The sequence below is a fragment of the Fukomys damarensis genome, unplaced genomic scaffold (genome assembly GCF_012274545.1).
Source record: "Fukomys damarensis isolate Sample0158 unplaced genomic scaffold, DMR_v1.0_HiC HiC_scaffold_39, whole genome shotgun sequence".
NCBI lineage: Eukaryota > Metazoa > Chordata > Mammalia > Rodentia > Bathyergidae > Fukomys > Fukomys damarensis.
Window position 1 is genome coordinate 19,758,630 of NW_022900951.1, and position 15,657 is coordinate 19,774,286.

At 42.5% G+C, this 15,657-nt stretch overlaps 1 protein-coding gene across 4 annotated transcripts in view; it reads right to left on the reverse strand.

Annotated features, from left to right (window-relative positions):
• The window catches only part of Apoo (apolipoprotein O), a 107,317-nt gene that overhangs the window by 21,446 nt on the left and 70,214 nt on the right, over positions 1 to 15,657 (reverse strand). For 3 of the 4 annotated variants that reach the window (XR_776931.3, XR_776930.3, XM_010607150.3), the window contains exon 8: positions 5,138 to 5,203. The exons of the other annotated variant lie outside the window; for it this stretch is intronic. Coding sequence is in view for 1 of the 3 variants with exons in the window: in XM_010607150.3 (XP_010605452.1) it covers positions 5,168 to 5,203 (36 nt within the window). In the remaining 2 variants the exon portion in view is untranslated. The remainder of the gene's footprint in view (positions 1 to 5,137; positions 5,204 to 15,657) is intronic. 4 annotated transcript variants of the gene reach the window in all.

Sequence of the window (15,657 nt, forward strand, 5' to 3'; positions counted from 1 at the left end):
TACATGACTACAAGGATCATGAGCCAGAGAAAATAGCTATTATTTCCATTTCAGATGGTCCAACTGAAACTCACAAAGTCTTTGTGCTCCACCACTACTACACTCAGACTATCAAATGGCTGTGTATCTGAGCAAAATGAAACAGATGGATGCTATGGTTTCCATCTAGATGTCCCCCCCAGAGCCTCATGAGCTCATAGGTGGGGCTTCTGGGAGGGGACTGAATCAAGGGTATGTAATATTCATCAGTGGAGTAGTCCACTGAGGTTATAGCTAAATGTGATGCAGGGAGGTGAAGCCTGGTTGGAGGAGGTGGTCACTGGGAACGTGGCCCGGAAGTCTATCTCCCTCCCCCCCCAATCCCTCTCTGCTTCCTGCTGCCATGCTATGGACTGTTTCTCCTCTGTGACGCCCGCCGCCGCCATGCCACCCTGCCTTGGAGCAAGCCAATTATGGGCTTAAACTTTTGACGAACTGTGAGCCAAGATAACCTTTTCCTCTCTTAATTTTCAGGTGTTGGGTATTGTGTCTCAATGATGAGGAAAGTCACTAAGGCAGATGAATGAATATATATAAAACAAATGCCCAAGAGGTGCAGGGCACATCTCAAATCTCACCCCCCGATCAAACTATATTCCCATTTATGTGCTGGAGAGCACCTGACTTAATCAGCCTCAGGTGCATACCTCTCCTCATGTCACTTGTCATTCTTTTAACCTTTTCTGGAATAAAACACACATAAATTCAAGGACATGCCAAGGCCAAGTTGAGTTTTCTCCAGATGGCTTTTCCATGCACATGTAATGAACACTATATGTAGCAATTTGAGCTCTATTTCCCTTTTTTTGCAGTGCTGGGGATAGAATCTGGGGCCTTACACACCCTGAGCAAGCACTCTATTACTGAGTTCCATTTCCATTCTAATATTTTAGAGGCCAGTGACTACTCAACTTGACCTTTTAATATAAAACCAAAGCTCATAGCTAGTTACAGTGGCACATGCCTATAATCCCCTCTCAAGGCTGAGGCAGTAAGATTACCATAAGTTTAAGGGAAGCCTGGACTACATAGTGAGTTCAAGGCCAGCCTGAATTACACAGCTAGATACTGACTCAACCAAAAAACAAGGAAAAAAACTCTAAAATGATTGCATTAAACATGTAAACCACTAGCTTTTCTCTGCATTTATTTATTTATAGTTTTTTTGGTTTTGTTTGGTTTTGAGACAGGGTCTTGCCATGTAGTTCAGGCTGGTCTTGAACTCACTATGTAGCATAGGCTGGCCTTGAACTCACTCACAGTGATCCTCCTGCCTCTGTCTCAGTTTATTAATCTGTTTTGGGCTTCCTAAGAATTTAATTTAATAAGAATTCCTAAGAATTTAAGATTTACTGCATTGTTAAAAACTAAAAATTGAGGTGGGTGTAGTGGCGTATGCCTGCAATACCAGCACTTGGGAGGCTGAGGCAGGAGGATCACTGTGAGTTCGAGACCAGCCTGGGCTACAGAGTGAGTTCCAGGCCAGTCTCAACTACATAGTGAGATCCTGTCTCAAAAAACCAAAAAAAAAAAAAAACTAAAAATTGAGAAGCCAAGCATGGTGGTACATGCCTGTAATCCCAGCACTCTGGGAGGCTGAGGCAGGAAGATCACAAGTATGAGCCAAACCTGGGCAACTTAGTGAGACTAAACAGGATAAAGATGTAGCTCAGTGTGAACAACCTGGGCTTAATCCCCCAGTACCAAACAACCCTAAAACACAAAACAAACTCCCCCCAAAAAAAACTCCACTAAGCAATCCATATTGACCATGGTAGTGGTCCAAACTAATAAATCATTGAGTAAATAAAGAAGGATTGAGGTGAGTCTGTACATACTGACAAGGATGTATGTACCAGTAGAATATTAAGAGGAAAAAAAGGAGATTTATCTACTCATTCAATACAGCTAAACAAAGCACTGCCTATGAAGTATTTATACCAAAAAATGGAACCTAAATCTGATTAAGCCTTCAGATCCAACTACCAATTTATGGGAAGTACAGAGAAGAAAGAAACTAAGAGACAATTGGAGCAACACTAAATGAAGGTATTCAGCTACAGCCAGAGCACGGCAAATTCTCCATCTAAGTACTAACCAGGCCCGACCCTGCTTAGCTTCTGAAATCAAACGAGATTGGCACATTCAGGGTGGTATGGCCGTAGGGAAGCATGGCAAATTCTAAAGTACAAATAAGCCAGGCTTTTCAACAAATAAATGGGCAAGCTTAAAAGAGCTTTAGCACTGGCGATGCAGCTCAGTGGTAGAGCGCTTGCCTAGAATGAGCAAGCCCTGGGTTCCATCCCCAGTTCCACCTAAAAAAAAATACACATAAAAACAAATAAGCAAAAGAGACTTAAGAGACCTATCAGTCAAATGCAAGAGGCAGAACTTGTTTGAATCCTGGTTCAACAAACCAACTATAAAAAGTTATTAATGAGACAATCAGGAAATCTGTACACTGACTGGATATTAGATGCTATCAAGGAAAGAGTGTTAATTTTTTTAGATGTGATAACAAAATTATAATTATGTGCCTTCAGGGAGTTTTCTATGTACTTGCAGAACAATATGAAGTATATGATCTCATTTTGTCAAAACACCAAAAGCATGCATTTGTACACACATACACACACACTAAAAAGTCTGAAATGATGCATGAAACTACGAACAGAAATTACCTGTGGGAAAGAATAGAAGTGAGACCAGCTGTTAAAATATTAGCCTGGTGTGATAGTGCATAATCCCATCATTCTGGGAGGCTGAGCCAGGATGACTGCAAATTCAAACTCAGCCTGGGCACCTTAGTGATTTGGGGAGACCATGTCTCAAAGTAAAAATATAAAAGGGGCTTGAGATATAGCGCAGTGCAAAGGCCCCGGGCTCAATCCCCAGTACCAGAAAAAAAAATATGGAGCTGAGGGCGTAGCTTGTTGATAGAGCATTTGCTTAGCATGTACAAAAGCACTGCATTCAAACCTCAGAACCACAACCCCCTAAAAATCACCTAACAACATCCTTTTTTACAGCAAATATGCATTGCTTTTATAATGAAAAATTACCTCTCCAATAAAGATCTAAAAGAAAGATCAAGAATGAGATCAAGCTTGTATATGTAAGCTGAACTCTGGTCCAGAATATCTCTGGATACTGAAATGGATAATTACCAGCTTTCTCTCTCTCTCTCTCGCTATCTCTCTCTCTCTCTCTCTCTTTCTCTCTCTGAGACAGAGTCTCACTATGTGCTTCAGGCTGGCCTTGAACTATGTAGCCCAGGCTGGCCTCGAACTCACATCGATCCTCCTGTCCCTGCTAACTTTCTTTGATGTCTCATTGACCACATTCAACTTAAATCTGGAGGATGTGTGGCTCTCTGGCTGCTCACCTTGTAGTCTTCATTCTAGTCTTTTCTCACTGCAGATTCCAGAGTAGGCTGGGGCCTCTGCCTTTTAACAAACTCTTCAGGTTTATCCACTGAGTCGTTCACATAGCAATATCTGCTAACTACTGACTTTGCCATTACTATAAATGTAACAGGGGAACTAGACTTGTTTTCCATCAGGACCACTGCTTTGGGGTCACAAGGGAACAGATTTTTGCTTAGTAGAAGAAACAGTTTCCTAACTGTCCAAAGACGGCTGCCCTGTGGACTGTTACCACCCCACAAAATGAGGGTATACACAGGGCAACAGGGGATTGTGCCAAAGGCTGGGGACTGGGCCAACTGTCCCCTTAAATTTTAAGTTAATATGACTCTATAATAAATGGAGACAGCCTGACAAAGAAAACCCTCAAACCCAGGGTTTTCATGAATTTTAAATAGTCACCATGATTGCTGATAAATATTGCAGGGTTTTAAGAAATTTTCTGGTCATGGTGGTGCTTGCCTATAATCACAACTTACTGCGGGGAAGGGAGGTGTTGGGTGTGCAGAGATCACAAGTTAGAACCCTCCCTGGGAACCTAATGAAACTCTCAGAATTATAAATAAATAAACAAACAAACAAACAAACAAACAAATAAATAAATAAAAATGAGGGCTGGGGATGTAGCTCAGTGGTAGAGCACTTGCCTAGCATGTGCAAAGGCCCTGGGTTTAACCCCTAGCACTGCAAAACAAAATCTGATTATAAAAGAAAATTCATATTAATGGGAAAACATTTTCAAAATATTAAAAAATTTCAAAATTATAAAGATATAAAAATCATATTACTACCCGAAAGATGTACACTTAAATTTTCTGTTATACCTTTTGGTGTACTGTATCATACTGCACTTTTTTCTCCATTTAATAATTTTGTACCTGCTCCCATGCAATTAAATATCACTGAAACAATACTCCTCCTCCTTATGGATATACTATAATTAAACCATTTTCCTGTAGTTGAATAGCTAGGTTTCAAATTCAATATAATCTTTAATTATCAGTAAATCACAAGATATTATATTATAATTCTTAATATATACACAAAATAATATTAACTAGTAGTTTTGTATTAGCAGGTGCTTGATAAGGAAATACTGAGCAAATAAATTAAAATAGATAATAAATTTGAGTAAAGATCAAAAGAAATCTCACTGCTTTTCTGACTTCATCTAATATCCTAAGTTTCTCTAGCTTCGGGTTATCTAGTCATTAAAGAAGGAATAGAATAATTATGCCTAGTAATAATTAACAAAATTGCCTATGTCACTGAAGATAATATCGCTACCTAATCTTGAGCTTCACTGTAATAGTCTTGTACTCAACAAGTGTTTATATGAATGAGTATCAGATGAATCCAAGTGTGCTTATGATAAGAAAGTACAGTTTGAAAAAAATAAACCTCGGAGATAATAGCACTTTTCAATTGTTTGAAACAGATTTGTAGACAAATCCCAACAGTCTGGTTCTAGCTTGTCTAAAAACCCCAGGTAGTTCTTGGGAACGAACACAATTAAATAAGTCATGGCACTTAAGCCCAGAAATTAGAGATGGAATAAAAAGTTTCCACATCAAGGTGAAATGGCTGTAATTAATTAAATTAAATTAATTAAAGACAAGTAATTTTAGCTGGCATGAACAATGTTGAAAATAACCAGTTTTCTTGTTCTTTACCTGATTAAAATGGGCAGAGCATGGAGTTTTCTACTTATTTCCAGGTGAACTCTTCACATTTCCTGGCTTATAAAACAAAAGCAAGAGCTTTAATGCAGTTTGAAAAGAATTAGTGAAGCGCCTCAAAGTGTCTTCAGTATTTGGCTGAATCCAAACAATAAATATTACTATTTTAGGGAAGGGGTCTGTGCTGTTTTAGTGAACGACAATGGGATCCCAAATTCTTCGCTGGGCTCCCAGTTGCAGTAAAGTGTATTAACTACTACGGTAATACAAAGTGGCCCAGTTTTCAGTAAGCTGAAAGAGAAACCAGCGCACCCCAGGGCCCTGCTCTAGGGAGTGATTTGGGCCTGAGAGCAGGAAATAAAGCTCCATCAATCCACATTATGCAGATATAGCCAAACAGTTGACTGCATTAAAAATCCAACCACTTCTCGTTTCTTGAAAGAGATTCACTACTGCATACTGCTGTCATGGCTGAAAGGGCTTTATGTCTGTGGGAAGTTTCCTGTAGGTACTCGCTCCACACAGCACCCACCAGAGGGCCAATTCCCCAAACCTGCTTACTCTGAGAGAGGTTTAAATTGGACCGCACCCACGCCACACCTGGCCAGCATCCGGGAACATATAATTAGGTCATGAATCCCTGAGAAGTGCTGTAGGAAGTTTCAGGTGGGAAAAGTTCATGTGCTACATGTTTAAAGCCTTGCTTTCCTGCAAGTTTTAAAGACTTGAATTCTGAAACCACAATAAGGCTTTCTTGACATCAAAGATCCAAGCTCTCATGAGCTGGCGGGCTGCAAAGCACAAGGCTGCAGCTGGGCAGGGGACGGTGCAGTGCTTCCCCTGGGGGCCCTCTCAGAAGTGCTCACCAGAGAGGGAGACTGTCATAAAGAATCCACTTGTCAAAACAGGATTTGAAAGAAAAGTTTATCACATCCGTGTGTGAATGGGCTGACACTGGGAGAGAGATAGCGGCAGCTAGCTGGGAAAGGAATTAGGCTTAGATAGGTTTTGAAGGGGTTAAGGAAACTGGGGTGAAATATTTATAATTTGGATGCCCAAGGACATCTGCTCAGGCGTGGAGACAATTACGGATGGGACTTCTTGGCACCAGGGGTTTTGCAGACTTCGTTTTGAGTCCATTTGCCCTATTTACTGAGAAGCTGCTGTTTGCTGAAAGCAGCCTGTTTGCTTTGTCCTGATGATTTAGGCCAGGCCTGACAAGAGATGAGAGGTGACAAAGCACAACATGTGACTGACCCTGTCATTTCAAAGCCTGCTTTCTAGACAACTTTGAGGCTTATTGGAATGGTTGAAAACTGGTCTCTAGGAACTGTTTTCTACCCATGTCTCAGCATAATTAATAGTGTCCTCTCTCACTCTCAAGGGTACCCTAGGTTGGATGATGAATTATTTTGTTTTGTTTCTGGATTTTTGAGACAGGGTCTCACTATGTGGTTCAGGCAGGTCTTGAACTCACGGTGATCCTCTTGCTTCAACCTCCTGAGTGCTAGGATTACAGGAGTGCGCCACCACACCATGCTGGAGGATAAATTGTGGTCACTATATTTACATACTGCATCCACTTGTTGGAGTTCTGGCGACCGAGGCCAGACGCATCGCTTGGTGGATCAACATACAAGGCTCAGGCCCAAGAGCTCTCTAGAGGACACAGCATCTGGGCCCTCAGCCTCTACCTCCAGAGCCTCTTCCCACCCCTTCCCCAACATGTGTACATATGTAAACACACACACACACACACACACACACACATACACACACACATTCCCTGCCCCACCGCCCCACCACCCCAGATATGGGGAATCATGGTTATTTTACCCTCGTTTTAGAGTCCACACTGCAGCTGAGTGATGAGTCTGTAGTAGAACATTAACTTCCCACCATGTAGGCTACACACAAGAACCGTGCATACAGCACTCGATGGTCTCACTGCTTGTCATGTCTTAAAGAACACCACTTCTCATATTACAATAGAACATCAAAAGTTCCTTTCCAGTGCAAACATACATATTTTAAGGGCCAGAGATTTAGCTCAGTTGTTCCGCTGCCTGCCTCACAGTTTGATCCCCAGTACCAAAAACAAAAACAAAAAATGTTACTCTGATCCTCTTGACCACTAACATTAGTTAATCTTCACACAACTGTCAATAAATTTTACTCAGGACTTTTTCTAGCAACAACAGGCACACTGGAGCCTGTAGAACAAAACATTACATCAGTTTTTACGTAGTCCAGGGTGGCCTTGATCCTCTGGCCTCACATCAGTCTTTAAACCAAACGTGGCCATCCTCAGAACTGAGACAGATCACAAAACCACCATGACCTGATGAAAGCACTCCTGGGATAATGTTTCCAGAACCTTTCCTCACAGTAAAATCAGATACAGTATAAAAGTCTCAGCCTTTCACCCTACGGAGGCAGGAGAGTAGAGTATGGTCAGCCCTCTGGGCAAGTGGGATGACCTGTGAATCATGGAGATGCAGGCCATATGCGCCTAGGCTCTGCACCTGATCAGAGCACGCTATCTTCAATTCTTCTGGCACAAGATCAAGCAGATTTTTGGCAGGACAGCCTAGATCTGATGTCAGAATGGGGAATATAGAAGATGGTGGCCATTAACCTCATAAGCGCTTTCAGTGATTTTATGTCTTTTCCTACTTCTAACTGCCTTGCACTCACTCTGCAGACCATATTTCTTTTCCTACCTTTAATAAATATAAATCCTCACCATTTTTTCTGCTTGTCTTGACCAATGGTCCTCTCTTGGAATGGCCTGCTGCTCTCTTGCAGTGGATCAATAAATGTAACTTTTCTATATTCCTATTGGTAAACTGTTTCTACCACCCGCAGGCACACACTTTACAGATGTCAAGTCTCCCATGGAACCAGAGGCCTTTTTGCTGTTGCTCAAATTTACCAAGCCCCTTTCTGGGATGTGACTTTTGCAAAATATAACCCTTCTGTCATCCTAACTTTGGCGAAATATGATACATCCTTTAAGTCAAAGCTTTTCTTTCCTCAGTTTAGGTTAAAACCTTTAATTCACTTTCATAGCACCTCTTTGATCTATATAACTTTTGTTTTTGTTTTTGTTCTTTGAGACAGGGTCTCACTGTATAGTTGAGACTGACCTGGAACTCACTATGTAGCCCAGGCTGATCTTGAACTCACAGCGATGCTCCTGCCTCAGCCTTCCGAGTGCTGGGATTACGGGCATGCGCCACCATGCCCAGCCTGATCTATATAACTTTTTAAATATTTCATTATAAGTTCCTAGCATATAGTATTCAAATATTTGTTGAATATGATCTGGGTGTGGTGGCATGCACCTGTATTCCCAGCGCCTAGGAGGCTAAAGCAGGATTTCAAGGCCAGCCCAAACTACATAAGGAGATCCTGTATCAAAATAAACAATATATGCTGGGCCTTGTGACTAATGCCTGTAATCCCAGTACTTGGGAGGCTGAGGCAGGAGGATCTCTCTAAATTTGAGGCCAGCCTGGGCTACATAGTGAGACCCTATCTCCAAAACAAAATGAAATATATATATTTTTCAACATATATATGTTGCATAAACAAACAGAATGGGGTAAAACCTAGAGATCTAGTGAGTATAAAAATGTGTGTGTGATTCATGAACAAGAAATTTTTCTAAAAATGCTTATGAAGGAAAGATGACCACGGCTAACAACTGGGTCTGCCACAGCAACAATGTGGTTCTTCCCTAGTTAAACATATTTTAGGTCTCAATTAACATAGTGCTTGCCAAGTATATCTACTATCTATACTCATTAATATCTCAACCTCAAAACATTTATAAGACCTTTTCTCTTTCAGACAAGAAAATAAGCACACAAAACATTCTTCTAAATGAGGAAAACAGCTGTTGCTAGGGAAATGTTTGGTTACGTGTCACTTACAGGGTAAGAAAACAGGTCAGAGAGAGAAGGAAGGGGGAGGGAGGGCAGGAGAAATGAAAAAAGAAATTAGAATGTGTTGTGTACGTGTACCAACTCCCCATGAGGAATGTAATCATTATGTACTGCAAACACGGACTAATAAAAATAAAAATGTTTAAAAGGTTCCAAAATGACAGTCAAATATCTCACTAAAAAAGTATTGCTCCCACCCATCCACCCTGTTACAAATCATACCTTTTATAACCAACAGGGCAAAGTAAAACTTTGAACATTAAATCTTTTCCTTTAGAGACAAGTGGATTCTCCAAACATGAGGCCGAAAGCATAAACAGCCACCCTGCCTCTCAGCCCAGAAAAAATGGACAGAATAAGCAGATTCTGGCCCCGGGAGGTCCAAGGCTAGTTTCACTTCCAGAAGGAATGGAGGAGAAGCTGAGTTCAGGATGGGGCGAGACAGCCCAACAGTGTCTCACTGCTCCTGCCACTGTTCTTGCCCTAAAAGACCCAATACGCTGTGTTCAGGGAGCTGGAGATCGGAGAGATGAGGCCCCTTCGCCCTGCTAACTTTGAACAAATCTCTTTCCTTTTCACCAAAAGAAGCGGCCTCCTTGGATATGTCGGCATCAAGCACATGGACCTGAGCAGCCAGTGCCACTCCTGGCAGAGAAAACAGCATGCTTACTGCAACAGGCAGCTCATGAGCTCACCCGCCAATCAATTCCTTTCTGCATTTTCAGATAGAAGTAGTTTTACTTCAAACATCTTCCAACTCAATCATTTTCTTATAACCTAATTTTAATACATATCTGGTTGTGGTTTTAAAATTCATTTTCTTACCACATCTATGAACATGATTAGCAATTTCCCTTGGCAAAACTGGAATCTTTCACTTTTTTGTGGCACTGGGGACTGAACCCAGGCAATGATGCATGCTAGGCAGGCACTCTGCCACAGGATTACACCCTCAGACATTTTTCTAAAATCTGATTTTGAAACAAGGTCTCACTAAGTTGCCCAGGTTGGCCTCGAACTCGTGATCTTCCTGCCTCAACCTCCCAAGTAGCTGAGGTTCCCGGAGGGCACCAATACATCGGGCTTTCCTGAGACCTTTTTTAAAAACTGGAGACAATAATTTCTAATTAGTATGTGTTGATGTGTAGTGGGGGAACGAATACCAGACAAACCTCTGAAGTACAGCATCCTACTGAAAAGTCCGAGTCCTGCTCCTTCCAGCTGAATTATTTTCATGAAGTGCTGGGCTCCTGCAGTATGTACTTCCCTCACATGCAAAATGGGGAGAATAACAGAATCTGCCCCAAGATTTCCTGAGCAAACAGCTCAGGATCAAGCTCAAGGTCACTTAATTTTTTGGATTAAAAAAAAGGTAAGGATAAATAAAGGACCTGTTAAAGATCCCAACACATTTCTAGTTCACCAGAATATGGTGGGAAGAAGAGAGGGCCCTAAAAGATATGAGTCCTAATTCCAGAATCGGAGACTGCTATTTATATAACAGAGGGAAATAAAAGCTGCATCGAGTTAAAGTTGCTAGTCAACTGCTCTTAAAATGGGAGATTGCTCTAGATTATGTGGCTTGGCCCAATCAAAGTTTGAGAGTTACTAGGGTCCACTCTGGGAGGCTGAGGCAAGGGGATTACAAATTCACACCCAGCCTGGGCAACTTGGTGAGACCCTGTCTCAAAATCCCCGTGCTGACACCTGTGTTTAGTAGGGGGCTGGGGACCCACAGAGCTAAGGCACACACTCCTATCTGAAAACACAGAAGCATTCATCTCAGCAGCAACAGTAAACTAAAGCAAAGGCATAAAGGCGTTGATTATGGAGCCAGATCCCGGGCTCCTTTTTCTGGCAGTATTCTTCTCAGGGGGGGTGGTAGGCAGAAATGTGTGATGTCACATGAGTGGTGGCTGACGCCTGTCATGGGTCAGAGTCTACCCACTCTATGTACGTGTTCCTCACACGGACAGGCCCCTCTTGTTCTCAACTCAACTCAGCTATTGCTGAGCTATTGGCAAGCTATTGCTCCCATGTGTCAGAGCACTGGGGCAACTGCCTGAGGTTTCATGGTGAAGAGCTGGCTCCTGTATATCCTTTCAGCCACTAGGCCACATTGTATCCTCCTAGCAGCTTTTTTTTTTTTTTTGAGACAGGCTGGCCTTGAACTCACAGTGATCCTCCTGTTTCAGCCTTCTGAGTACTGAGATTACAGGTGTGCACCACCATGTCCAACCTGCTAGCTGAGCTTTTCCGATATCAAATGTGTACACTTTTCTCAAAAGGAGATGATTTTTCCAGGGTTTTAAACTTTTTATTTTGCTAAGTAATATTTTTTAAAATAGAAAAATCATAATCTAAAACCTTTATTTCTTAGAATTTTCACCAGTAGAAAAGGCACAAGTTCAGAACAACTTTGCTTTATGGAAAATCTACCATATGGTCCTTTATATTCTTTTTAAATTCTTGGGCTTAGCATGGTGGCTCATGCCTGTACTTGGGAGGCTGAGGCAGGAGGACTGCTGTGACTTCAAGGCCAGCCTACATAGTGAGATCTTGTCTCAAAAAGATAAAAAACAAATGCCAAGCATGGTGGTGCACTCCTGTAATCTCAGCACTCAGGAAGGAGGCTGAGGCAGGAGAATCACTGTGAGTTTGCAGCCAGCCTGGGCTACATAGTGAGTTCAAGGTCAGCTTGGAATACAGTGAGACCCTGTCTCAAAAAACCAAACCAAAATAAAATAAAAATTCTAAGGGGTAAGAACACTTAGTATGAAATCTACCCTCTTTTGTGGGGGGGTACTGGGGATCCAACTCGGGACCTTGCGCTTGCAAGGCAGGCGGCAGAACCACTGAGCTAAATCCCCGGCCCTAAATCTACCCTCTTAATGGGTCTTTTCTGTACTGGATGGAACCCAGGCCCTCATGCATGCTAGGAGAGCGCTCTACCTTGCCACCCAGGCTTAACAGATTTATTTCTAAGGCGTGATTCAGCATGGCACAGTGTTGTGCAGCAGACCTCTCGCACTCGCCCACCCTTCCGGTTAAGCACCACTCTAACCCTGCCCGTGAGCTCACTGTTTAGAGTCTGCATGTGACTGGAATAGTGTGGTATTTGTCCTGCTGTGGCCGGCTCAGTGCAAAGACAAGTGTTTTTTTGACCTGTGCCTGTTTACAGTGCTGAGGAATGCAGCGTGTGCGTGGGGTGGGTTACTCAGGGTGGCCGGGCTTCCCTTCGCTCTGCTGTTCTCCAGCACGGCCCCTAAGAAACTAGTCAAGTCAGCTTTAGAAGTTCTGCTTGCTTTTGCAGGGTAGGGACAGGTCCATGTTGCTGTTTGTATTTTCCTGCCTTTTAAATAGTTAGGTAACACTGGCCTTTAACAGTCATTCTACGATTCTTTCAGTAATTTGTTGTATTTTTACAAGACCTAGTGAAGAACTAAAACATGACTATTCCTAAGACACAGCGCTGAGGACTCCCAAGGACCTATCTGTGAGCCTCAGGCAGACACCTGCAGACCAGCCTCCACCTCTGCCTCTGACCTTGGGCTGGGCCACGCCATGAAGGGTTCAGGGGAGCAGTGGGCAACCCCAACCCTTCACGCCTTTATCAAGCTCCCAGAGTAAAGGAGCGGGGACCATAATGGAGAACGCACCAACTGCATGAATAACTCCTCATCATCAAAAGGAGACCCCAGAAAAGACAAGCCCCATGTTGAGAAGACATCTCTACTCAGGTATGGCGGCACACGCCTTTAATGCCCAGCACTTGGGAGGCTGAGGCAGGAGGATAACCATAAACTCAGACAGTGAGACCCTGTCTCAAAACAACAACAACAACAACAACAAAACAAAAAACTAAAAGAAAAAAAGCTAAAATTAAAAAAAAACAAAAACAAGGAATCAGGATCCTGGAAGGCTGAAACAAGACAATCACAGGTTCTAGCCCAGCCTGGGCAACTTAAGTGACTTAGCAAGACCATGTCTCAATTTTTTTTAAAAAGAGAGAAAAAGAAAAGAGCAGGGGATGTAGCTCAGTGCAAAGGATCTAGGTTCAAACCCCAGTACCAGAAAAAAAAAAAAAATGTCAAGGGAACGAAACCACCAAACTCCAGGGAGTGGCCTCTCTAGGAGTCAGAGAGCTCAGGAAAGACTTGGCAGGCGCTGATAATTCCTGTATTTACAGGTAGACAGGTAGGTGGTACATGCATGGTTATTGTATCGATGAATTTTAAACTGTATACATATATATGTTATATATTCTTTTATAGAAAAAGAAAAAGCCAAGCTAAACCATACTATGGGAGACTATTTCTAAACAAAGCTTTCTTTGGTTCAGTTAGTGTAAGACTTGAATAAGCTAAAGTGACTCCATGCTAATAGGCCAGACTATGCTTCTTCATATGCTAATTGCCACCTTGGTTAACAGCCCACCCAGGGGCAAATGGTTTGACAAAAGGTGACCCTAGAACATTTCCTGCATAAGATAAGCAATGTGTTTGCAGTCTTGTTCTATGAATTCCCTGACTCTTTGTTTAGAAAAACCTTATAAAAAGTACCTCAGCCCCTGAGCAGTTACCTCTCTGAGCTACCTGGCTCCAGGAGTGCCGTCTGGCCAGACTAATAAAGGTCTCTTTACCCTCTAGCCTGGTGTGCTCCTTCCTGGGTTTCTCGTTTCTCCGTCGAGCTCCCGGAGCCTCGCTGGGTGTTAGGGCCCAGCATTGTGGAGGCCTTTTTGGCTGTTCACGCTCCATGGAGTGGAAGTGAGACTTTAGGTCTTACATTAGGACAGAGTTTATTCTACCTGTCCCTTTAAGTGACCAAAGACAATGACAGACTACAAGACATCTCAGTCCAACTGTTAGTAGCAGATTCAGTGCAAATATTTAGAATCAATCCCTACAAGGATGGAGGAGTGCAGCAGAGAAGCAGAATGCCACAGACTCATTCTGGGCACCTGAGAGTACTGTGGTCATCTGAGAAATAATACAATTAACAACTGAGCCGTCATTTGTACCATTGGACATTTTAAGGCCCTGTTTGTAACATAATGTCTACAAGTTCCTTCAAATTCCTACGACCAAGAGCATGCATACCTGTTACATCATTAGAATGCAAACAATTACGAATTAGAAGACACCTAATTGAGACTGGTAATTACATTTGATTTGAAAACTGAACTGACTTCCAGACTGGGCGTGGTGACACACATCTATAATCCCAGGACTCTGGAGGCTGAGGCAGGAAGATTGCTGTGAGTTTGAGGCCAGCCTAGGATACAAAGTGAGTTCAAGGCCAGCCTGAACTACTTAGCATGATTCTGTCTCAAAACAAACATGTTGGGAGCATTTCTACATAAATTTTGGAGAAAATCACTTCATAATTAAAGTATGACTATAGCTGTCTAAGGCTCCGGTGTCACCTTGCCCCAGAGTCAGCTATGGCATGCGGAAACAATTCTGTTTCGCCTCCAGTCACAGCTGAGGCCTCAAAGGTTGCTCATCCGCAAGATGACACCAGCTGAAGGCATCCTGGTTCCTTGAGAACCAAGTAGTAATACAAGAGAAAGGTTTCACCTGGAGAGGGACCAGTTCCTTATCAGCTCAGCTCATCTCACCTACTGAGATGGGAATGCTTTCCTTTCCGCCCACATCAGCATGAGATTTGCATAGGCAAAGGATCAGACATGAGATCACTTGATGTTTCCTACAACTACTGTGTGTACCCAATAAATAGTGGCTAGCTTGGAGTCTTTATCTGCCCGCTCTGAGGCACTGACCTCCTGGCCCCCCATAGACTTTGAAGTTATGCAAGTCTCTATTGTCTTTTTTTTTCTTTTATAGCCCTCACCTGCTATCCCCCTTTCTAGGCACTTGGGAGGAAATCAGCCTCTGATACAAACAAACAAACAAATACTGACTTCCAAACAAGGCAAGAAACAATATTTTCCCTTCATGAAGTGTCCCCAATTCCCTTCAAAGAGCCAGGCTCCCTTCATCCAAAAATCTACTTTCTTGTGTGCCTCTCTTCTGACATTTAGCATCTTTTGTATTGTATTTTGGTTGTACACTTTATCTCCTTTACTTTTTTGGGGGGGTACTAGGGATCGAACTCAGGACCTTTGCGCTTACAAAGCAGGCACAGTGCCACTGAGCTAAATGCCTGGCCCTATCTCCTTTTCTTTTTCTTTTTCTTTTCTTTTTGCTGTATCTTTGAGTTACTTGAAATTGTATGCATAGACTATTCAGCTCCAGGGCCCCAAGAGGTCCCAGTTCCAAAACAAAACAGAAACCCTGGGACCAGGAAATCCAGCAAGGTGCTGCTGGGATGGGAGCCTATCATCAAAAACCAGAGGCATTTCATTAGGATAGAGTTTGTGAAATCTAAACCTATCAGATCTTGAGTTAATAGGGCTTTCTGCTACTTTCCGTTTCAAATTTACAGTAAATGTTTAATGGAGTTAACGTCAATTTTATTGTCTTCTATTGAGAATAGAGGGCTACTGGGAAAATTATGCTTGCAGGGTAAATGAATGGGAGACTTTTTATTCTTTTCTTTCTT